Here is a 23,973-nt window from a genome sequence, read left to right as displayed (position 1 = left end):
GCAGCAAAGCGCAAGAGCACACATGCTTTTGGGACGAGCGAACATCGCAGCGCACGAAGTTGGACCAAACCGGACTCTTGTAAAGGATAAAGACTTGTCACCTCTCAAGAACTCAGGTTTGTTAACACCATTAGCCTACAGTTTTGAAAAACATTAGACGTGACATTGTTTTTGATAGGCTGTCATAGGTTTTGAGGCGCATGTGAAAGTAGTTATGTCAATTTGCGTTTTCGAAGTGACTTTGGAAATACTGTAGTAATGTGGAAAATATGTAAGGCACAGGGGCTTTTAAATACATTGCATGTCAATAAGCAGGGGCGTCATTTCAGCTAAACCTGCGGTCTAGTGTTGTCAAATTGAAGCTCATTTATTGCATTTTTTCACAATTTATAAACTAAAATGCAATTTGGAGAACTGCAAAAAACAAGCAAAATTGACTCTAGCCATTATCACCTTGTTGCTGTAGCTTCGTTCACTTCAGTCAAATAGGGGATTTACCATTCTACTAACATGTCATAGAATAATTAGCTGCTACGCACTAGCACAGCACCATGATTAAAACTCGAGTTTAGTTTAATGTCATTGTTAAACCAAACGGCAGTTACCAAGCCATCTACAGATGTAGGATCTTAATTTTGTTTTGGAGAATATTCCTGCTAGGCAGGAAATGCAAATTTGTAATGTAATTGAGTTTTAGAAAGGCTTGTAAAGTTTGTAATTTCAAACTTGATTTGCCCTAACGAAATTGTTTAATTATAATTCACATTTCCTGTTTCTGCATGATTATTTTCCTGCTGTAGCAAACTAATCCTACATCTGTATTACAGCCAACTTTACCTTTGCACTGTTTTGAGAAAAAAAAAGTGCTGTTCCATGCGGCTGCATCCATTGAACGAGCCTAACCTCCTGCTCCCAGGAGTCCGCATGGTCCTAAAGTCAGTATCAATTCCGCTAAACTGCATTTGCCTTTAAACGGGATTTGAATCATTTTAGTAGCCTATTTTAAATTGTTGGTGTTGAGCTAGGTTATGGCGACCGCCATACCCAATTGAGGCAGCTGTCAATAAGTGTCCCTGTATTGTAAAAGAATACAAAACATTTTACAGATTAAAAAAATCTATATTTGATCAGTATTTTACAGTAGTGTAGACTTCGCAGCCATATAGTCAGCTGTTTAGCTCTACCAAACTAATGCAAACATAAAGTATGTTCTGCTGAGTTGCCTCAATGTCTTTCTCAATAGTCTTTAGTTGACTACAGATTATATAAATTAAACAAATGCCAAGACATAACCCAGCTGGTACATTTGGTTCCTTGGAAGTTGTGGGAATGTATGTTTTTGGTTTAACATTGGTTGTGGGAACAAGGCCATACTTTTCCTGAATGGTAAACACTTCTGAGAACAGATTTGAAAATGTGTCCTTTTCTGGGAACATGTATTTTTAGGTTGCAGGGAGGTTCTGAGAACGTTCTTACTCTGGTTCCTTGAAAGTTTTCCTGGGAGGTCTTATTAACGCGCTGAAAAGGGAATTTACTTATTGTTTCAATGAGCCTTTTAATAATCCTGCTAGCTTATTTTTGGTTAACTTTTTTTTAAACTCCAAGCACAGATAGGACACATGGAAATTAATTTCCTTAGACATTAATCATGCAAACTCTTATTTTGTATTGTGACATGGCATCAGTGAGATTCAAACCTATTATCTTCTGTCCACTGTGCTACCAGGATGAAGCTAGTGTGACACACAATTATTTATGGTCATATTTTTGTCTTTATTTCGTTTTTATGGAGCCACCCCTTGTTTAATTTTCTCGGTCTCCCAGGTATTTGCGTTGAAGGTAATGTATATGGTTACGACAATGGGGAGCGTTAGTGGGATCGTGAGGTCTTGGATGTTTCTTCTATCTTGGAGAATGCCTGATAGTGAACACTGCTAACTTTTTTCCGACTCATCATTCAACCCTGTTAATTCAGGTATGTAATGTGCATAAGTACAATATGACTCACATGCTTAACTACATAGTCCATGATTTTGATGTTTGAAGGTAATTGAAAGGAGTTTTAACCGAATTTTAAAAAAAATGTTTGTATTTTCCCCATTATAGGTAATGGAGGTATGCTAGGTTGGTAATGGTTTACATGTAAGCAAAGGGAACAAGATGGCATCCAAACTGTTTGTTTACAAAAGTACAATCTTGCTATTTGATTTATTTTCTATGAACAAAGTCACAGTTTACTTAATACGGTAATATGCACGGTAATATGTACATATGCAATGTGACGATAGAATGTGTTGAAAGTGTTTATTGTTAAGAAAATAGCATTTAACAGTTTGCTAACTTTGTTACCTGAATTTAGATTTGCTAAGCACTAGCTAGCTCTAGGCCATTGGGTTTCAGCTATTGTTAGCTCACGTGTTGATGATTTAGAATGTAATGTTTCTAGCATTGTTTAGCACAGGCCTCCAGTCATTTGTAGCTTTATGGGATTTGACACTGCTAGTACTGTGCTCTCTATATAATGTAATGTAGCCTTTTATGGTACAATTGGATTGTTTTACATGAAATAGCTGAGTACTATACTGATTTATTAGCCTCAGGTTATCTTCACGATTCATTTGACTATTAGTGAAAGGCAAAATGTGAATGTGTAGATGTATGGAGGTAGCTTTTTGAATTTGAGACATTTATTTTGATACCCAATATGGAATGTAAAAAGACTTAATACTACAATGCAGTTGTAATGTGTACTTGACAAACGAAAAGAAAGATACAAAAAAAACCGACATTTAAAAAATCTTGGAGAATGCCTGCTACTGAACTACTAACCTCATCTTTCCACCCTGTTGATTCAAGTCTCTGCTGACCACGTCTGTCCGAGTCATGTAACTGATTTTCAGGCTCGTCTGGGATTGGCGCCACCTGCTGGAGGTATCTGATCCATAGATTTATGAACCAGAGACAGCATGACGCTTGACCAGAGCGAGAGGGCTACAAGTGGGCGACTCAAGAAAGGGGATCCTGACTGAGAGGAGTGCAGCACTATGTACCTTAAGTGTTTGGAAGCGTGCATCATGTCCAATGACAAAAAGGGCCTGGGCCATTAAGAAAAGGTTGCCTACACTGGCATCTCATTCAAGTTTTCCTGTTGAAAGTCTTGATGTGGTAGCAGAGCTAGACCCAGCTAAGCTAAACAAGTCTAATGAGGAAGGTTGTTTTGACAGTGTGTGAATTCATGTGTTGCAAGACCCTGCTTGAGCTACAGGATAGGGGTATGGCTCAGTTACTGTTTTATAAAGGATGCTATTGACGAGGTTGTGAAGGTAGTCCAGGATGTGAAGGTAGTCCAGTGACCAGATATATCCGCTAATGTAGCTACTGCTGATACTGAAATACAAGAGTCTTGAGTATCAGTGGATTTTGACCAGTGATAAGGAGCTAGGCAGAATACACTGAAGGAGTTAAGTAACACCTGCCACACCCACACCAGACAAACCACCTACTGTAAAGGAACTTAGCAGCTTGTCTAAAATCCTGAGCACAGACCATGCAGCACACCTCACAGCTGATGGCATGGTCGCCATCAGAGACCTATCATATCCGCAGCGCAAGATGTGGGGGGGTGACAACACTTCTAACATTAGTTACAACAGCATATGTAAACCAATTAAGAAGGGTTAACATTAAAACACAGTAAAGCTGAAATCATCACAGGCATCATCTGCATCATCAAACCAGAACTTTAAAGACATGCTAATAAATAAGAATGAAAGGATTGTTGCTGAGCTGAAACATTTGTTTCGGTCTCACTTAGGAGAAAAGAGCAGCACGCCGAGGTAAGGATGGACCGCCTGGGCAACGGTGATCCAGATCTGTCAATACAGGTGCCGTTCCTGGTTAGTCTCATGACACTAAAGCAGCCGTTCCCAAACTCGGTGAGGCCGCCTGATATGAAAATGGGGTCGTGGCAGAATTAAGACCCCTCCTCTCTTATTACCCTATCAGATAAGGCATTACTGAGGCATGTAATCAAAATAACAAGCAATGAAGGACAGGGTAGGTTGGGCCAATCCCTCCGGCACAAGACGACCCACCCACAATGCCCAGCTTGAAGTGGATGAAGTCAAAGTTCTCCAGTGGAATGGACTAAAGCACCCTTGGGAGACTGATCGACACGTTAGCCAGTCCGCCTGTCTTAGCCTGCCTCAATTTTGACTTGCCTTCAAGCACCACGCTGATGCCTCTGACAAGGGGCTTGCTGCTACCAAGAAACTGATGCATGAATGGGGAAAACTACGCATTGACAATGGTCTCCTCTACCGGAGAACCAGTCAAAGTCATGAGCTTGTCTTACCAGGCCTGTACAAGCAAATGGTCTTGAAACAACATGTTAATGATGACATGGTTCATGTTGGAAGAGAGACATTGGCGCTGTATCAGGCAAAAGAAGCCAGTCACACATGTACGAGCACCAACTGGCAATATCAACCACAAGTTCACCACTAGAGCTAGTCTCTATCGACGACATGCATCTGGAGGCCAGCAAAGGTGGCTTTGATTACATCCTGGTAGTCATCAACCATTTCACAAGATTCGCACAAGCATATCCGACCAAGAACAAATCTAGAAGAACAGTAGCTGGAGTGATATTCAATGACTTGATCCCAAGGTTTGGATACCACTCCCAGTTACACCACAATCAAAGTTGAGAGTTTGAAAACGTTCTTCAAAACACTGCAGCAAATGACTGGAGTGGTTCACTCATGGACATCTCCCTATCACCCTCAGGGCAATTCGGCTGAAATAATCGATAGGACCCTACTTCAGATGCTGAGAACGCACACCGGCTACAGTCCTTGTACGAAACCTAAGTGAGAGAGGTGGACCTGGAAAGTTGAGGTCATACTGGGAAAAGACAATGTATGTAGTTAAAGAGCAATTGAGTTACAATCCAGTGTACAAACTCTGTCCAAAGATGGGTGGGAACAAGACCTGTATCTTCCACCGCAATCTCCTGCACCTAGTCAACGACTTACCTGCAGACTTACCGCCGCAGCCTGCACAGACAAACCCACCTAAAGAGAAAAGTAAGAGCTGACCCAAAACAATGATACGACTCGGATGACGAAAGCACAGGGGCACATGCCTGGCTGATAATACCTGTAAGAAAATAGCAAAGAACAGACAATCTATGATACTCCGAGGAACCCAGCACGTGTAGGACCCACACAAAGATGCTGTACCTACCAGAGTTATTGCACCTGAAAGAGAAATCCAAAGACCAGAAGAGTCGGAAGGAGGAGAACAAGAAGAGGAATACTTACCCACTGAACCAGCACGGTCAGACACAGAGATGGATATGGACGAAGAATACCTGTACGAAGAACACCTGTACACCAAGAGGAAAGACTCCTAGTAAACCCCCCACTAGTTGACACAGGTTGGACAGGCTAGGAGGCCCACACGTGAGAGAAGGCCTGCACAGATGCTTCTTAGCACACGCTAGGTCAGCCATCCTTCCAGCCACACACCGCAATCAACACTGTAGAGGTTTTTGGGGTGCAACCTGTGACAATCTGGGGAATTCCAACGTATGACATTCCACAGCCTTACCAAACACTACCCTACCCCACACTAGTGCCTTACCGTATTAATAGGAAATAATTTAAAGTGAAGCACTTATACGTACCAATGTCATGTAAATAAGGGTTAAATGTCAGGAGAAATTTTCTTTTTTTCAGGGAGTGAGTTACGTGCACAGTTTTGACGTTTTATTTATTTATTTTATGGCACCATCCCTTTAATTTTCTCGGTCTCCCAGGTATTTGCGTTGAAGGTAATGTATATGGTTACCACCACTAGTGGGAGCTGTGATGTCAATGGGGATCCTGAGGTCTTGGATGTTTCTTCGGTCTTGGAAATGCCTGAAACTGAACACTAAATTTCTCTCTTATCATTCAGGAATGTACATGTGTAAAAAGTACAATATGACTCCTGAAATATTGAGATATGGTTAACTACATAGTCCAAGATTTTGAAGATGTTTGAAGGGAGTTTTAATTGGGTTAACTGGTTTGTATTTTCCTCGTTAAGCAATGGTTGCTAATGGTTTACATGCAAGCAAAGGCAACAAGATGGTGTCTGAAATGTTTGACTTTTTCAACAATGTTTTTAGCTCCTATTTGTTTTCTCTTCTATGAACAAAGGCTCTGTTTACTTCAGGTAATATTTGTACATATGCAATGTGTCGATAGAATGTGTTTGTATTAGCATTCAAAATAGCATTTAACAGTTCGTTAACTTTATTCTAACCAAATGTAGCTTTGCTAAGCACTAGCTTGCTCTACGCTATTGGGTTTCAGCAATTGTGAGCTCGCATATTGATAGTTTGTAATGTTTCTAACATTGTTTAGCACAGGGCTCCAGTGATTTGTAGCGTTATGGGAATTGACACTGCTGGTACTGTGCTCTCTATATAATGTGATGTAGCCTTTTCTGGTACAACTTCATGGTTTGACATTCCAAATAGCTTTTGTTGGTATATGCTGAATGCTACAGATTGAATAGCCTCCGGTTATATTCACTATTCATTTGACTATTAGTGAAATGTAAAATGTGAATTTGTAGATGTATGGAGATGGCTTTTTGAATTTGAATTTGAAACTTTTATTTTGAAAATACTTTAACACTACAATGCAGTTGTAATGTATACTTGATGATTGATTTAGACAAAAAATGAACAAAAGAGAACTGATACTGAACACTAACCTTTCTCAGTCTCATCATTCCACCCTGTTAATTGTGGTCTAACTGCTGACCACGTCTCAGTCCGAGGCATGTAACACGTGCCATGTTTGTTTACACATACAAAGCTGTTCATTTTAGTCTCATTTTAGTCTATTTAAACAGACCCCATTTCAACCACTCGTTAAGATCAGGTGGGCGCGGCCAGGTCAACGGCATCAATGCAGCAGTATAACTTTGGGAACGTCCCATCGCCCATACCCGGGCTCGAACCAGGAACCCTCTGCACACAGACAACAGTCACCCACGAAGCATTGTTACCCATCGCTCCACAAAAGCCGCGGCCCTTGCAGAGCAAGGGGAACCACTACTTCAAGGTCTCAAAGTGAGTGACGTCACCGACTGAAACGCTATTAGCGCGCACCACTGCTAACTCGCTAGCCATTTCACTTCGGTTACATGTAAACAAACATGGCATGCTAAGTGTTACATGCCTCGGACTGAGACGTGATCAGCGGTTAATAGACTTGAATTAACAGGGTGTTGTATGCAAAATAACCATAGAACGACCACATTCTCACCAATCTCTAAGAAACATATGGTTCTCAGAACGATATGTGCTAGCTGGGAATTAGCTAATTATAGTACCTTTGCCAAAGTGCAGCAATAAAATGTTTCTGTGAATGCTCTGACTGAAGCAGAATATTATTCAGCAAAAAAATGTTACTGTCAGTTATGATTTATGATACTAATGTGCAATTGTTTACATTGCTTTTAAGATTATTTCATTTTTTTTCATTATGTGAAAAGGCATTTGTATGCTTTCTTGGACCATAACAAAATGATATATCATTGTTTTGTGTCAAGGTGATCAAACATTATTTAATATCACTCATGTCATGAGCCTGATGAGATAATAGTAGTTAGAGGGATCTATTTTGGATTTTATACACAGGGTATAATCCCATCAGAAGCTACAGTGAACACACTTCATCTGAATTACAATGTCCAGCCATGCTACTCTCAGAGAGGCCATATTTCTGCTATACATCATCTAACAAGAATATAATGAAACTTGACTGATCGGGAACAGTGAGTGCACTCACAGAAAATAAAGTTTTCAAACAAATCAAGGTGAACCATGGACTAACCTGCAGCCTCCTATATGAGGTGGACCAAATACCAAAGTGCCATGAAATTGTATGACAGTGAGTGTGTTAGTGTAACAGTTCCCATGTATGATGTGCATACGGTCTATTTTGGTTTGAAAGGAGACTGGTATCTAAGCAATGTCATCGAATAAGCAAGGAAAAACATTTGTAATATGTACTGAAGGAAGAATACTGGAAGTGTAACAGGTGTCCGTGTGATGCTAACAGCTTAGCTTCCTCCAGTGATCCTCTGCTTTGCAACACATGTGACTGCCTTCCTTGACAACGTGTAAACTGATTTTGAGACATACAAATGGTGTGAGTGCACTCGTCTTCAGTTCAGTTCCAACCGCGATGTCCCAGTCAAATGTCCCTATATAGAGGACGATGATCATTGTAAAAGCGGTAGATGACAAAGTAGTTTGTAGAAGATGGCAGTTCGCACTGGTGCCTTGCCGGGGGTACAAAACCGGTCAAGATTCTCTGTTCACAAACGTCATAGGTAAAATATGTCCCACTTCCCTTCTGGTTCTTCTCTTTAGTAGTACATGAATTGTAGACCGTATCCAACGTAATTGTATGCCGTTTCGTGGTGGTTGCCATCTGCTTTACAGAGACGATAATGCCTGTGCAGTAGTGCTCTGGAGCAGTGCGAGCTAATATCTTTGGCTGTGATGGAAAATAAATTGCCTTCAAGACAATTACTTGAATAATTCTATGGATATTTTGTTTGGCACAAGGGTGAAAATGAAATAGTCTTTTTTAGCCTGGCTCGACTTTAGCTAAACTGCAATACCGAAAGTGTCCTGAGCACAGTGGAAAGTGAGCTTCTTGACTTGAACCCTGGGGCCTTGCTCCCAACCCATACAATTAGTGTAAAGAAGTCAAACAAGCGAGGGCTACATTAGCAGGATAAAAAAAATAATAATAAAAATGTAATTAGCATATTTGTTTTTGATATTTCTATTCTATTATTAGGTGTGTGTGATTGGTTAGACGCAGTCAACGCCAAAATGTAAAACTGCCAATCAGACTAAATCAGGGATCTTCAACCTTTTCTTACCCAGGGACCCCCGCCCGGGAAAACCGGCGACCCATCATACTTAAATACTTATTTATTTTGTTTTGTCTTATCAGGTAAATGATAATGGCAAGGAGACATAATCAACATTTTAAATTGAATAGATTTGGTCAATAGTTTTTCATTATTTTGTAAACTCTAAAATACATTTCTAGGCTAAGTCTAAACACATTTTCGCTAAGAATACTTGTTTAGCCGGTTAAATTAAAAATACACTCAAAATATGACCTGGCCTCTACAATTACCCGACCTCAACCCAATTGAGGTGGTTTGGGATGAGTTGGACCGCAGCGTGAAGGAAAAGCATTCCAGGCAAGGCTGGTTGAGAGAATGCCAAGAGTATGCAATGCTATCATCAAGGCAAAGGATGGCTACTTTAAAGAATCTAACATTTTATATTTTGATTTGTTGAACTTTTTTTGGGGTTACTACATGATCCCTTATGTTATTTCATAGTTTTGATGTCTTCTTTATTCTACAATGTAGGAAATAGTAAAAAAAGAAAAAAAAACCTTGAATGAGTAGGGGTGTCCAAACTTTTGACTGGTTGTGTGTGTGTATATATTTCCGTGGAACCCCTGCAGTCTGCGGACCACTGGTGTGAATACTCCTGGACTACATGTTTCATTTGATCCTCATTATGTCCTGCTCTTTGCCTGGTTCATAACGGATGTTAATAGGAAACAACAGGAGCAGCTGCTTATCTTTTATATTTTCCTCCATCTATATGTGTTATTGGTTCAAATCAAACTTTGTCACATGTGCCGACTACAACAAGTGTAGACCTTACCGTGAAATGTTTACTTACAGGCCCTTAACCAACAGTGCAGTTCAAGAAGCGTTAAGAAAATATTTACCAAATAGACTAAAGTAAAAAATAATAATAAATAGTAGCACAATAACGAGGCTATATACAGGGGGTACCGGTACCGAGTCAGTGTACAGGTTAGTTGAAGTAATTTGTTCCTTGTAGGTATGGGTGAAGTGACTGCATAGATAATAAACACTGAGTAGCAGCAGTGTACAGGGGGGGTCAATGTAAATAGTCCAGTGGCGATTTGATTAATTGTCTTATGGCTTGGAGGTAGAAGCTGAGAGGAGCCTTTTGGACCTAGACTAGGTGCTCCGGTACCGCTTGCCGTACGGTAGCAGATAGAACAGTCTATAACTTGGGTGACTGGAGTCTCTGACAATTTTATGGGCTTTCCTCTGACACCGCCTATTATAGAGGTCCTGGATGGCAGGAAGCTTGGCCCCAGTGATGTACTGGGCCGTACGCACTTCCCTCCGTAGCGCATTAGTCTGATGCCAAGCAGTTGCCATACCAGGTGGTGATGTAACCGGTCAGGATGCTCTCGATGGTGCAGCTGTAGTACCTTTTGAGGATCTGAGGACCCATGACAAATCTTTTCAGTCTCCTGAGGGGGGAAAATGTTTTGTTGTGCCCTCTTCACGACAGTCTTGGTATGTTTGGAACATGATAGTTCGTGGGTGATGTGGACACCAAAGAACTTCAAACTTTTGACCCGCTCCACTACAGCCCAGTCGATGTTACAGCAGGGCCAGTGGCCACACACACACACACACACACACACACACACACACACACACAGGGAAGAGTAATGGGCTATCACCGCTGTGCATACAGAACGGACATCTATTGCCTCCTCGACACCTGGAGTCAGAGCAATCTGAGTTTAGGAAATCTGTGCTGTTTGTGAGAGACCTAAGGGTCTCTGAATTGTGTTGCATTGTATTACCATCCTCCTCGGTTTGATTTCCTGCCGAAGATCTCTCTTCAAATATTCATCGTCCCTATATTCTGGAGCCATTTGATAATTGACACTGGGCCAGGTTTTATGATCTCCTCTCTTCATCCGAGAGTGTGGAGCACTATTAAAGATAGCCCTTTAGCCTCCCACACCGAGCCAGACCTCCAGTATTAAACCTGTCTTTGTGTGGTGGCCAACTGCCTACTTGGACTAGAATCTGCTGACTGCTAAGGGTTCTTCTGTTAAGCTCTCCCTTTCTTCTCTAAATGTGTTAGGTCTGCTTTTCTGATAGATATTATTCTGAGGCTTGAGGATTTCCCCCCTCGCCCAGCGATCAGTTTTACTGACTCTTGACTTTACCAACGTCATGCATCCATGTCTTTGTGGGGACAAACTCTTTATTGCTTAATCCATTCTTCAGGGCTCAATTTATACCTTCTAATGTGAATGGGATCTGGACAGTCAGCATGTCCTGTATATGTGGAGCCCAGCTATCAGCTTGACTGGAGAATCTGTGGTTTTAGTTCTCAACTGCCCTTTCATTTAATCTAAAAGACAGACTTAACATTGTGGCCAGAGATAAGAAAAGAGGGCGTGGACTATCCGGTCCCAATCTGTCAGCATGTCTTCACAGACTGAAATGTATTGTATCCTCAAAGTTTCTCTAACCTTTCTGACCTTTTGTACATTTTCAGTAAAGTTTTGACTTTGCTGACTCTTTGCCTTGGTGCTCTTCGGAGCGTGTAATGTAATGCGTTGATGTTCCGTGATCTGGCACGGGCCCCGATGGTCCGCTGTGGGGACAGTCAGAATACTCAGAACAGGGGAAAGTGCTGTCCTCTGACTTTGGGACTGCTGACATCTCCATATTCCTGCCACCCGCTCCCTCCCAGATCCCTCTGATTGATGTTCGTCTGCCTGGCTGACTATCGTGCGCGTTTCTCCATGAATACAGACATGAATCACAGGGATTAGCATTCCGCTCTTCCTATCTCTTCCTGCCTCCGTCCTCCTCTTTCTCAGTGGGGTCTCAGTTCCTGACACGCGTCTGGCAGTTCGGCTGACAGTGGGGGGTCTGGGATGAGTGGTTGGGGGCCCCGCCAGAGCGAGCCCTGTCGGACGCTGCCTCACTCACTGCCACTTCGGATGGCCCTCGTCTCGCTGAATATTTCATGGTGTGATTTGGGATGTAAATTAAAGATGTGTTTTCAGGTGGGTTTGACCAGACTGAGTGATATTCTCTGTGACTGGTGGGGGGAGTGGCTGTTCTAAGGCTGCCCTTCACCTTGGCAGTCTCGTAGGGACACAGGGTTGCATTGATGGTCTTTTCTTGGTGTTGTTGTTCTTTGAGACAGTCCTGTTCTGCTTTTTCACAGGGAAATGTAGATAAATGTAAACTGAGAATGAAGTGAGACAAAGGACCCCACGAAAGTGTGTGTGTGTGTGTACTGTAGGCTATGTGTTTGTACCAATGACAGATTTCTAAATGGGTACTGCCTACATCCCACCCTCTGAGAGGAGGCTGTTTTCTCTGTCAGTATTGAGGGACACTGAAGACTGATATTACTCATCAGCAGCATGGGCTCTTTTATAGAAGGCCACAGCATCCCTGCGGTGCGACACACACACTGACGGCTCAGACAATCAGGAAAATTACACTAACATCCTGGAGTGGAAGCAGCCGTTCTAAACTAGAGGAGGATCCTCTCCCCAGCTAGGTTGAAGTGTGCTGCTTTCCTCTCTTACCAGGTGACCCTTTGTCTAGCACAACACCAGCCCAGCAGGGCATATGTTCACGTTCTAATACATTTGTCTCATAACTGATTCAAACACTTAATAGGAATTTGAACTGACTGATCACGTCACTGCTTCAAATATTCTGCATGATGCGTCTGTGGGATAAGAGTGGGCTTTGTAAAAGGAAACGCTGAGCCTTTGTGCTCCTGTCTAGAGCAGATTTGTCCTGCCTCTGCCTGTCATGCATCACGGTGATAAATGTGTTTTTAAGGGAAGCCATGGACAATTCCTAATCTCCAAAGGACACAGTTTCATCAGGTCTGAATGGCCTATACTTCAAATGTACGAGTGGCGAATGGGAGAAAAGTACATTTTTATATATGTAAGTTGACATGCCTGGAGAATGTATGAATATACAATTCATCTCGCTTTATTTTTTAGTCGCTACAATGTTTTTTTTGTTTGTTTATGCCCCGGCACCACCACCTCAACATACACACTGCAAAAAAAGAGTTTGGTACTCTTCTCATTAAAGTGGCAGGCTGACTAGAAGGTGATGGCAGGCTGACTAGAAGGTGATGGCAGGCTGACTAGAAGGTGATGGCAGGCTGACTAGAAGGTGATGGCAGGGCTGACTAGAAGGTGATGGCAGGGCTGACTAGAAGGTGGTGGCAGGCTGACTAGAAGGTGGTGGCAGGCTGACTAGAAGGTGGTGGCAGGCTGACTAGAAGGTGATGGCAGGGCTGACTAGAAGGTGATGGCAGGCTGACTAGAAGGTGATGGCAGGCTGACTAGAAGGTGGTGGCAGGCTGACTAGAAGGTGATGGCAGGGCTGACTAGAAGGTGGTGGCAGGCTGACTAGAAGGTGATGGCAGGCTGACTAGAAGGTGATGGCAGGCTGACTAGAAGGTGATGGCAGGCTGACTAGAAGGTGATGGCAGGCTGACTAGAAGGTGATGGCAGGCTGACTAGAAGGTGATGGCAGGCTGACTAGAAGGTGATGGCAGGCTGACTAGAAGGTGGTGGCAGGCTGACTAGAAGGTGATGGCAGGCTGACTAGAAGGTGGTGGCAGGCTGACTAGAAGGTGGTGGCAGGCTGACTAGAAGGTGGTGGCAGGCTGACTAGAAGGTGGTGGCAGGCTGACTAGAAGGTGATGGCAGGCTGACTAGAAGGTGATGGCAGGCTGACTAGAATGTGGTGGCAGGCTGACTAGAAGGTGCTGGCAGGCTGACTAGAAGGTGATGGCAGGCTGACTAGAAGGTGATGGCAGGCTGACTAGAAGGTGATGGCAGGCTGACTAGAAGGTGATGGCAGGCTGACTAGAAGGTGATGGCAGGCTGACTAGAAGGTGATGGCAGGCTGACTAGAAGGTGGTGGCAGGCTGACTAGAAGGTGATGGCAGGCTGACTAGAAGGTGGTGGCAGGCTGACTAGAAGGTGGTGGCAGGCTGACTAGAAGGTGGTGGCAGGCTGACTAGAAGGTGGTGGCAGGCTGACTAGAAGGTGATGGCAGGCTGACTAGAAGGTGGTGGCAGGCTGACTAGAAGGTGATGGCAGGGCTGACTAGAAGGTGATGGCAGGCTGACTAGAAGGTGATGGCAGGCTGACTAGAAGGTGGTGGCAGGCTGACTAGAAGGTGATGGCAGGGCTGACTAGAAGGTGATGGCAGGGCTGACTAGAAGGTGATGGCAGGGCTGACTAGAAGGTGATGGCAGGGCTGACTAGAAGGTGATGGCAGGCTGACTAGAAGGTGATGGCAGGGCTGACTAGAAGGTGATGGCAGGCTGACTAGAAGGTGATGGCAGGCTGACTAGAAGGTGATGGCAGGCTGACTAGAAGGTGATGGCAGGCTGACTAGAAGGTGATGGCAGGCTGACTAGAAGGTGAAGGCTGACTAGAAGGTGATGGCAGGCTGACTAGAAGGTGATGGCAGGGCTGACTAGAAGGTGATGGCAGGCTGACTAGAAGGTGATGGCAGGCTGACTAGAAGGTGATGGCAGGCTGACTAGAAGGTGATGGCAGGCTGACTAGAAGGTGATGGCAGGCTGACTAGAAGGTGATGGCAGGCTGACTAGAAGGTGATGGCAGGCTGACTAGAAGGTGATGGCAGGGCTGACTAGAAGGTGATGGCAGGGCTGACTAGAAGGTGATGGCAGGCTGACTAGAAGGTGATGGCAGGGCTGACTAGAAGGTGATGGCAGGCTGACTAGAAGGTGATGGCAGGCTGACTAGAAGGTGATGGCAGGCTGACTAGAAGGTGATGGCAGGCTGACTAGAAGGTGATGGCAGGGCTTCACAGGCACTTCAAGATGGAACAGCTGTATGTTTATCTGCTTAACTTGATCTCAATTACAGGAGTGTTTTGAATGGCGGCCTGCATCATTAAGTACAGCGTCCGTGAGAGACCAGGGCCTGGCCTGAGAGGAATCCTAAGTGTAAATGGAAATGCCACTTTGCCAATTTTTGTCTTGTGTTGTCTCTTAAAGTCCTCTTGAACAGAGGTGGGTGAGGGTTTAGTGTTTTATATATAGACTGGTGGTTACTGGCGCTTTGAGGCCTGGATGCGGTTGAAATTTGGTTGGTTTTGTTGTTGGGAGCCCAAGGTGACCTGGTGCTATACCGCTTTTCTGTCAGAGTTAGAGTCCCCTTCATGCTGTGATGAATGGAAAAGGACAAACACTAGTATATCTAGACATGGCTCAAATCAAAGAAGCACGTTAATAAGTGCCATGATGGATAGCATCAATAGGATCTCCCATGGACCATACAGTCTGGCCTCTTCTGTATAGTATTAGCATATGTTTTTCATGCAAACAACCTGAGGTTTGTTGACTGACTCCTCTACCCTTTTCTCAATTCCACTTTTATCTTTATAAACACTGAATTGGAAAGTGTTTATTTAATTCCCTGTAGTCCTGTGTGACTGGAGGACGTTAGGATTTTTACAGGAGGGGGCTCCATCTCTCTCTTTATCTCTGTCACTCACTCTTTCTCTCACTCGCTCTCTGTACCCCGTCTCTTTATCTTCCCTTTGTTTCTTTCTTTCTTTTTTCTCTTTACTTTGCTCTCGCTTTCTGTACCCTCCCCCTCTCTCGTCAACTTTAATTACTATTACAGAAAGGACTCAGACTAGCCATAAATAATGACAAATCAAGCCTTTTATTGTTTCCCTCTTCCTGCTGAGCCAAGTGAAGAATGTATTTAGGGGTTGCAGTTAGATGGGGCTTGATAATACAGTAATGGTGTTGGACTTAATGAAAAGATATTGCCCTGTCACGTTACTGCAGGTTGTGTGTGTGTGTGTGTGCGCCTGTGTGCACACTTAGAGAGCATGGAAAGGGCAGAGCGGGGGCTGGTAAGGTAAATGAATGTCATTTATCTATTTCTTCATTTACTCTGATGAGCTCTGTCACCATTGGTGTGACCAATGGCTGTGTGCAGGCGCACCCGGGGGGGGGGGGGGGTGGTGGTGTGTGTGTTCTATGAAGAGTGATGAGGCCTGTGTCCCCTCTGCACCTCTCAAAGGACTCGTTCCAGCAGCAGGGCTGAGAGGAAGTGTCCTCATGGAGTAATGGAGCGGGCGGGTGAGCCTGATGGAGGGTGATGGTTGGAGGGATGGCTAACGAGGAAGAAAATAAGCGGAGCAATCTCCCTGCTTCCTTCTGACTTCCTTCCCACTGACTGACTGACACTGCACTCACTGAGTGACTGTACACACTCAGCCCACTGGACACAGACGTCAGTTCAACGTCTATTTTTGATTTACATTTAGTTGAGTTGTCAACTAACAGCAATTAAACGTTTAATCAACACAAATTCACCATGCCATTGGATTTAGGTTAAAAGTTGTTTGAAAGGGGCCTCTCGAGTGGCGCAGCGGTCTAAAGCACTGTGCTTGAGGTGTCACTACAGCCCCAGGTTTGATCCCAGGCTGTGTCACAGCCGGCCGTGACCGGGGGGGGCCACGAGGCAGCGCACAATTGGCCCGTCGTCTGGGTTAGGGGAGGGTTTTTGTCGGCTGGGATTTCCATGTCCCATCGCACTCTAGCGAATTCTTGTGGTGGGCCTGGTGCCTGCAAGCTGACCTCGGTCGCCAGCTGGACGGTGTTTCCTCACACATTGGTACGGCTGGCTTCCGGGTTAAACAAGCAGTGTGACTTGGCAGAGTCGTGTTTCGCAGGACGCATGGCTCTCGACCTTCGCCTCTCCTGAGTCCATACAGGAGTTGCAGCGATGGAACAAGACTGTAACTACCAGGTGGGGAGAAAAAGGGGTAAAAAGTACACAATAATTATTTTTTCAAATTCAATCAGTTTTCCACTGATCCCAACATGTATGCATGGCACTCAAGGGTACAGAAAGCACCTCCTCCAAACAGCTAGGCTGCCCACAACAGCTGAAACAGAGCAGTACCTAGCCAATTGCTTTGTCCTAGTTTTTTTTTCAGGCCCAGAATCTAGAGGCCACGCACTGCAAGTTTGTGTATGTGGCCGAGACTGCCAAATATCAGAGCCACCAGCTTGCACCTACACCCGAGACTGTCCAAGCGCCACGAGGAGCTGGTATTTAAGCAGCTTCGAGGCAAAGGCCTGCACCATGTAGCCGTCCAATGAGCAGCCCACTTCCAGAAGGAGCTCCTCCCCCTGGCCTTCCCCCACAACAACAACATCTGGTGTATTTGGCCCACAAGACAACACATCATCAAACCAGCTTCCACTTACACAATAATGTTTATGCATGTGTGCTGTTGGTGAGACTACTTGTTTCACCTCGCTGGCTATCAGGTTGACAAGGCGGTCATGTCGAGCAGTGTACAAATCCTTTTATGAACAGCAGCCAGTCACAACATGGGCAATGGACTCCATTACATTTGACTCGTAGAATACAAAATGGGGCATGGTGCCAGAGTGCTAGATTATATTTTGTTGGTAAAACTTTCAGCATCTAGCTTAACAGTAAAAGTGAGAATGTCCTCACCAACAGCAGCATTCTGGTACATGGAATGGGAGACGGGGTGGTCAGCACAGTCTTGAGCAGCAGTTTCCCCTGCAGCCTCAGGCCAGTCCAGTGTTGCAGTTGCTGCATCCATCTGATACCAAGGAGTGTTGTCCTGGATGAGATGTTCCATCATGGGTGACAGAAGGCTACACACACTTTGACTGAAAGCCACAGAACAATTATTTCCCTCAACGCCTCAGTGAAAGAGAGAGTGGTTAGAGCTTTGTGATATCCTCTTTCTAGCACACGATCAAGGTCAGTTCGAACGAGTTTGGGATTTTACAAAGCTACTAGATATCGGAAACTTACATTTGGATAGTGATAGGTCTCTGTACACTTGACAAATTTAAAATGTAACCTTGTAAACGTTCAATTCCAAGTAAAATCAGTAGTGTGGGGGTTAGGGAATGACCTTTTAAAGAACAGTGCAACTCCAGTTAAAGTTTCCTATGATTGGATGATTGAATCCACTGTTTGTGTGGAGGTGAGTCTGCTCACTGGAACATGTGACAGGTGATTAGTTAAATGTTTGTCTCAGGGTGATGTCGAGCCTATTGAACAGCAGCCAGTTTCATAAGTACTCTGTCTCTGTCACACACAGAGACCCACAGGCACAAAGCAAGGAGCCACAGGTACTGCAGGGAGATGTACTTCCTGTCCCGTTGTCATTCCCCAAGGGGGGACATTCTCAGCCAGCAGTCTGTTATGCCTTTTTTACTTACATTACTCCTTTCTCTTTCTACTTCTCTACTTCCTTTTTCTATTCTGGGCTTGTGTCATAGGAAATAATTGAGATGCCTCAATTGTGTGTATGTGTGTGTTTGGCTTATGTGCACATGTGATGAACCCCCATGCCGAGGGACATGTGGGGCTCTGAAGCAGCAGATGGACAGTCTCACAGCTAGTCAGGCTGATCTGCATGCCTGTATGTACTGTGTTGTGATGTAATAGTTGTGTGTGTGTGTGTGGGTCCTGTGGTGCGCTGCCATCTGTCTCTGGTCTCTGTGCCATGCTGGGCAGGCACTGGTCAGTGGAGAGGGAACCACTACTGCTGGGCAGCACTATCTCCCACAGTCAGAGGGAGACGTCACCTTGCAAGGTTTCCAGCTCAAACACGCACACATACACGGGTCCCGCTGTTTCCGAGACCCGGTACTTTTTGTTATTTTAATGAACAAAATTAAATTAAATTGGTGTCCACATTTAAATTTTCCACAACCAACAACACGAGGAATCAACAGCAAAATCAGAAAACCCCATAGTGTAATAGTTGACTTATTCAATTGTTCAGCCTGTCGCAGTCTATGCTACAAAATTATATTCCTCTCGAGGCACAATCAAATTGCGAGTGCTGCACAGGGGAGAGAAATGCGAGCCCAGTCATTGTAGCCTAACATTCTTAATGCAGTCGCGGGAAAACACACCAGTGCATTCTAGCAACCAAACCGTTATGAAACTTTTATTCAAACAAATAAGTCTCGCATAGCAAATTAGCGATTCATTTTTTTTGTTGACCAAATTCCACACTCATTAACCCCCATTTTTCGTGCACAGATTTTGGGCAGAGTAAGCCCTCTTGCTTAACCTCTTCCTCTCTGATTATATTCACAGTACATGATCCCTGGTTGGCTGAGTGCCAGTGGATCGTTTTTTTTGTGGGCATTCAAGTCATCAGTGTTACTATAACAAGTAACAAGATAACACCATAAACATTAGGCTAAGTGATCTAGCTAATGATGAGCCCAATAGGGTAAATGCAGATGGGCTACCCTCAGCCTATTTATTTATAGCCACTATGCTGAATCAGCCTGATAATATTGTCCAATATGTTATATTGGGCTCATTTCTGGAGGGAAAAATTATATTTTAGATGTATGTGCACACCCCTGAACAAGGGACCCCCCCCCCACCTCCCAAATGAACCACTACACACACGCACGCAATCAAATTTAGCCCCTTCTCAATTTATATTAAAGTACCCTCACTCCTGTTCTCAATTTTAGTGCTTTAATGAAAGACCATCATGCTCAGTGTGTAACATGCATGTAGCCAGTCCTTACAGCTGGTGAGGCAGCCATCCAGAGTCAGTAGGGAGCTGTGTGTCAGGAGTGGAGACCACTGGGGAGCTGGTGATTGAATAACAGTGATAGAATAGCACACCATCTCCGGCTCAGAGGTCGAGAGGAGAGAGAGGAAGTGAGAGAGCGAGTCTACAGTGTACAACAGTGTAGCACAGGTGACAATGTACAATGACACATACTTTTTTTCTAGATACAGTACTGTGTCAGCGTTATGTGTGAAGCACCTTGTCAAGGACGGCTTGCTAGGGGAGAGGTAGAAGATGCCAAAAAACTGTACTCCAACCTGGCTCTGTCCAACTTCTCTGTGCGCCAAATTACCTCTCTTTCCACTGAATGGGGTCATTGTGCATGGGGTTTGTGGGAATGGTCTGGTAATGGCCTGGTGTACTGTACCTCTGATTTGAAACCCGATCCAGCTGTCCTGGAGATGTGATTTTATATAATTAATGAGAAACCATTTGATTCCACATGATTTTTTTTTTTTTTTTTCATTGAGCAAAAAAAAAAAACTGCTGAAACAGTGAGCTGATGTACGAATGTGACATTTGCCACATCAACGTTTACAAGAGTGTATTCATTATGGTTAATGCTCTTCTAATACCACTGTAATCAAGCAGTGTAACACTCGCTACAGCAGCTGGGAAATGTCAGAATGTAATTGTTACTTATTGACCCTAGTCTAACAATGGGAGTATTTAGTGGAGTTTGCAGGGTTTTAAAGTTCTCTGTCGTGGATATGGTCTAACGAAGTTCTTGGTCAAGCATTAACCATATCATTTTAAGCCCCAAAATAATGGATACAACATTATGTTAGTCAGTTGTGATCATGGGAATGATGACTGTTGTGTTTTCCATGTGCTTTCAGGTTGTGTGAGGGGAGGAAGTTGTGAAGTCACGCGGAGGAGAAGCAGTTACCGTTGGGTTACAGACCCGGAGGAAGGCTTGGCTCGGTACACCAGAAGGAACCAAGCCTTCTTTCAGCGGTCCTCTTCTTCCACACAGTCATACCCTACCAGTGACTGTGCAGATCCATTCACAGACGGACACAGAACTTAACAAAATCTCTTGTACCCTATATTTGAAAGGAGTTTTCAATCCTAAAAGTACACACTCTATCGGAAGACTGCATGGTGAAAGTGTTACCTTGTTAGACACCCACAGGGCTATAGACAGAGGCTCTACTTATCAAACCCACTCACTGTTCCTACCCTGGAGTGAAAGGCTTATTTAGCATCTAACGCTAGCATCTAACGCTAGCCCGACGTGCTGCGTGTTGCTTTCACATTCAGCGCAATTGATCCACTGACCGCCCTGTAATTTGATTAGCATTCTAGCCTCTCTTATTTTAAAAACACACACAGGCAACCCTCCAAATGACACTGTTTTCACAAATATTGGCCCTGTTGATCATGAGGCACATGCTGCTGTCAGCTCATGCAATCACCATCCACTACAGACAACACCTGGGTATGAGGGTCCCATCTGCACACTATTAGCCCCCATTGAGAGAACTGGAGAGTACTACTACACTTCCCTGTGTTGTACTGCTATGTTTATTCACTCTGGCAGGTGCTAGTGTCATGTCCTATTTGTCCGGGCCGCTGTCTGTGTGAATGGATACGACAGGGTTATGATGAACACGTGCTGTTGTCGTCTTCTACTGCCTACGGTTGGGTCACTGTGAGGGGAAGAGATCCTAGGTCTGATCATACTGTTTGTCTATCAACCTGTCAGAAGGGATCAAGACCAAATCTCTCTTGAAGTAGACACTTCATCTCAAAGAGACTAACATCTCAAAGGTTAAACAAAGGCTGACCAGAACACATCAGTCTGTCCAACCGTCTGTCTGGTTGTACCCCCGACTGTGGCCCACCTCTTGCCCGCTCCCCCCACCATCCAGTCTGTGTGTAAGTTCTGCCGACGGGCTGCTTGGAGGATGAGCGATGTCCCCACCCTGGACTATGAGCTGCTGCTGTCCCCTGGGCCCTCCCTCCCTGGGCCCCCCAGTAGCCCTGCTCTGGTGGGGGGCGACGCGGAGCAGAGGACGGCCTTTGCCTTCGTGGGGCTCCTCATGCTCTTCCTTGTCTTCCTGCTGGTGCGCTGCTTCCGCATCCTGCTGGACCCCTACAGCCGCATGCCATCCTCCTCCTGGACCGAACACAAGGAGGGCGTAGAGAGGGGGCAGTTTGACTACGCCCTGGTCTAGACCTGGGTCGTGTTCATTAGGCACCAAACGGAAGAAAGGGGACTGAAACAGGGAGGGACTACCCAAACTTGTCCAATAAGAAAATGTTGTTTTCATTTTCCGTTGCACAACGTTTCGCTACGGTGTGCCCTAATGAAAACGACCCCGGTAGTGTCTAAAGGGGGCAGTTTGACTGGCCCTACGGTAGAAACAGAGACCACAGTTGTCAAGACCGGATCCCTCAACACCCAGACCAAGACCTTTGACTACATGCTGCTGCAGAGACCGAGGAAAGATGAGCCGTTTTGACTATATGCTGCCATCAAGGCCCACACCAAAACCAGACCACCGGATTGCTTGAGACCCAGACTGTTACCAAGACTAGACCATTTGAGACCTAGACTTGCAACTCGGAGCCAGAGGTAGAAAGGGGTTGTATGTACTGCACTGCTGCCTTAATTTGCTGCCTTCCCCTCACAACACTTCCTCCTCATCTTTTAGTCCCTGTAGATTGGCTAATATGCAGGGGAGTGCTGACAAAGCCATTACAAACACAATGGTATTTCAAACAAGATCCTTCCAGATGAAACGTATAGGCTATATCAGAGTAGCTTTCAATATTTACATCACACCTGTTTCTGTACCTCCCAGTTTATGATTTGTTACAGTATATTTGACAGTCGTGACCTTTTTTTAATATTGATTGTCCTCTGACAAATGCTCAATTGTATTTTTCCCTCATAGATTTCCGACTGGGTAGAGATATTACAACTGTGTTGAGATGCATCCGCCCTTTTAAGAATCCAGACTGGTGATATGTCTTCAAAGGAACATTAGTAGTGTGTTTTGTGTTGGTATAACTGAAACAAAGCCATATCTATAATATATATTTACACATACATACATGTTGTTTGGTTGCCCTGTTAGCTTTAACCACCTTGCCAAGCTTAGTGAAAACATGCACTCTACAACTGCGACTTTTAGACCAGAAATGCTTTATTTTTGTATTCCAACTAAAGTTTGGATGGAGTCTCCTTTTGCTAATATTTCCTGTGTTTTCTCTGATTTGTAGCGCTCTCAATCTTGTCTTTGGTCTGTGATACTTGAGCTAGACTAGCAACACAACAAAACATGATGTGCTTTCATATACGAAGCACGGCAGCAATTTTTCAACTCGCCTCTACTTGGCGATATTTTCTTTGGTCTCGATTTGGAAGAAACACGTCTCTTATAAATGTCTGTGTTCAGTTGCAGGTGGTACTCCGAAAAACAGAAAATTCAGAAAAATATTACATCCACTTTTTCCACCGCATTAGGTTTCTCGCCATGTTAGCTGCCGCACATCTCGCATTTCCCAACATCTTTGCTGGAACTAGTCAATGCGCTTCACACAGTACGACCAAAACAAAGACCTACACACATGCAAGAGGCATTTCTCACTCAGAGCCATAGCTACAATATTTTTGAATTTGATTTTTATTTATTTTTAACTAATTCGGGGTCTCAACTTACTGTTGAGTTAGAATAGTAGAATACACAATGTGCAATTTCTAAACTTGGTTGTGCTTCAGCAGTTTTACTTGTTATCTGTCCCTCAATTAGCCCATGTCAGTTAACATGTTTTAAATTTCTAAAATAGTCTTGCTAGTTATCGTATCATGGCTAATTACCATGCCTAGGGACCCTGACCTCCAGGGGGAGCCATTTGATTTTGTTAGTCACTCTCACCCAGATATCATGTTAACATGGCGAAATGTGTAGAATTGCAGGGAATTAGATGTAAAACTGTAAGAACAGCAATCTTATTTGTTTACCTTTTTAAATAAAATATTTGTTCTGCTAACAGATCCCTCTACATAATAAATTATAGTTTTTAAACCCAGCGCTGAGTTAATGTGTAGCGGCTAATTGTATACTGTATGTGAATGAATCTACAGCAACCAATGTGATAATGTCTGGGGTCATTTTTACTTGTTTTTGCTGTTCTCCAAATAGCATTTTAGTTTAAAAATTCAATAAAAATGCAGTAAATGAGCTTCAACGTTGTTAAACCCAGAGCAGACAGCTTTGCTTGCGTTTAAGATTTGTAAGTAGATATATTTCATAACTGCTTTGTTTTTGCAACGGAGGGTTTAATTTTGTGAAATAAAAATGGGTTTTTCTTCAATTTGTGTTTCCAGTGTGGGAGTGTATTCCTCTTCATGTAAAATCAATAAAGCATTTC

General features: G+C 44.0%; 1 protein-coding gene across 1 annotated transcript; it reads left to right on the top strand.

Moving 5' to 3' along the window:
• On the top strand, positions 1-23,916 carry LOC135511711 (cortexin-1-like). Its single transcript, XM_064933185.1, is given in 3 exon segments — positions 1-116; positions 20,430-21,582; positions 21,585-23,916. Coding segments are annotated over 2 exon segments (261 nt in total). The 5' UTR covers positions 1-116; positions 20,430-21,507; the 3' UTR covers positions 21,771-23,916.
• Positions 23,917-23,973: the final 57 nt, after the last annotated feature.

This window comes from Oncorhynchus masou, chromosome 24, assembly GCF_036934945.1.
Source record: "Oncorhynchus masou masou isolate Uvic2021 chromosome 24, UVic_Omas_1.1, whole genome shotgun sequence".
Classification (NCBI taxonomy): domain Eukaryota; kingdom Metazoa; phylum Chordata; class Actinopteri; order Salmoniformes; family Salmonidae; genus Oncorhynchus; species Oncorhynchus masou.
This window is presented reverse-complemented; position numbering and strand designations above follow the sequence as displayed.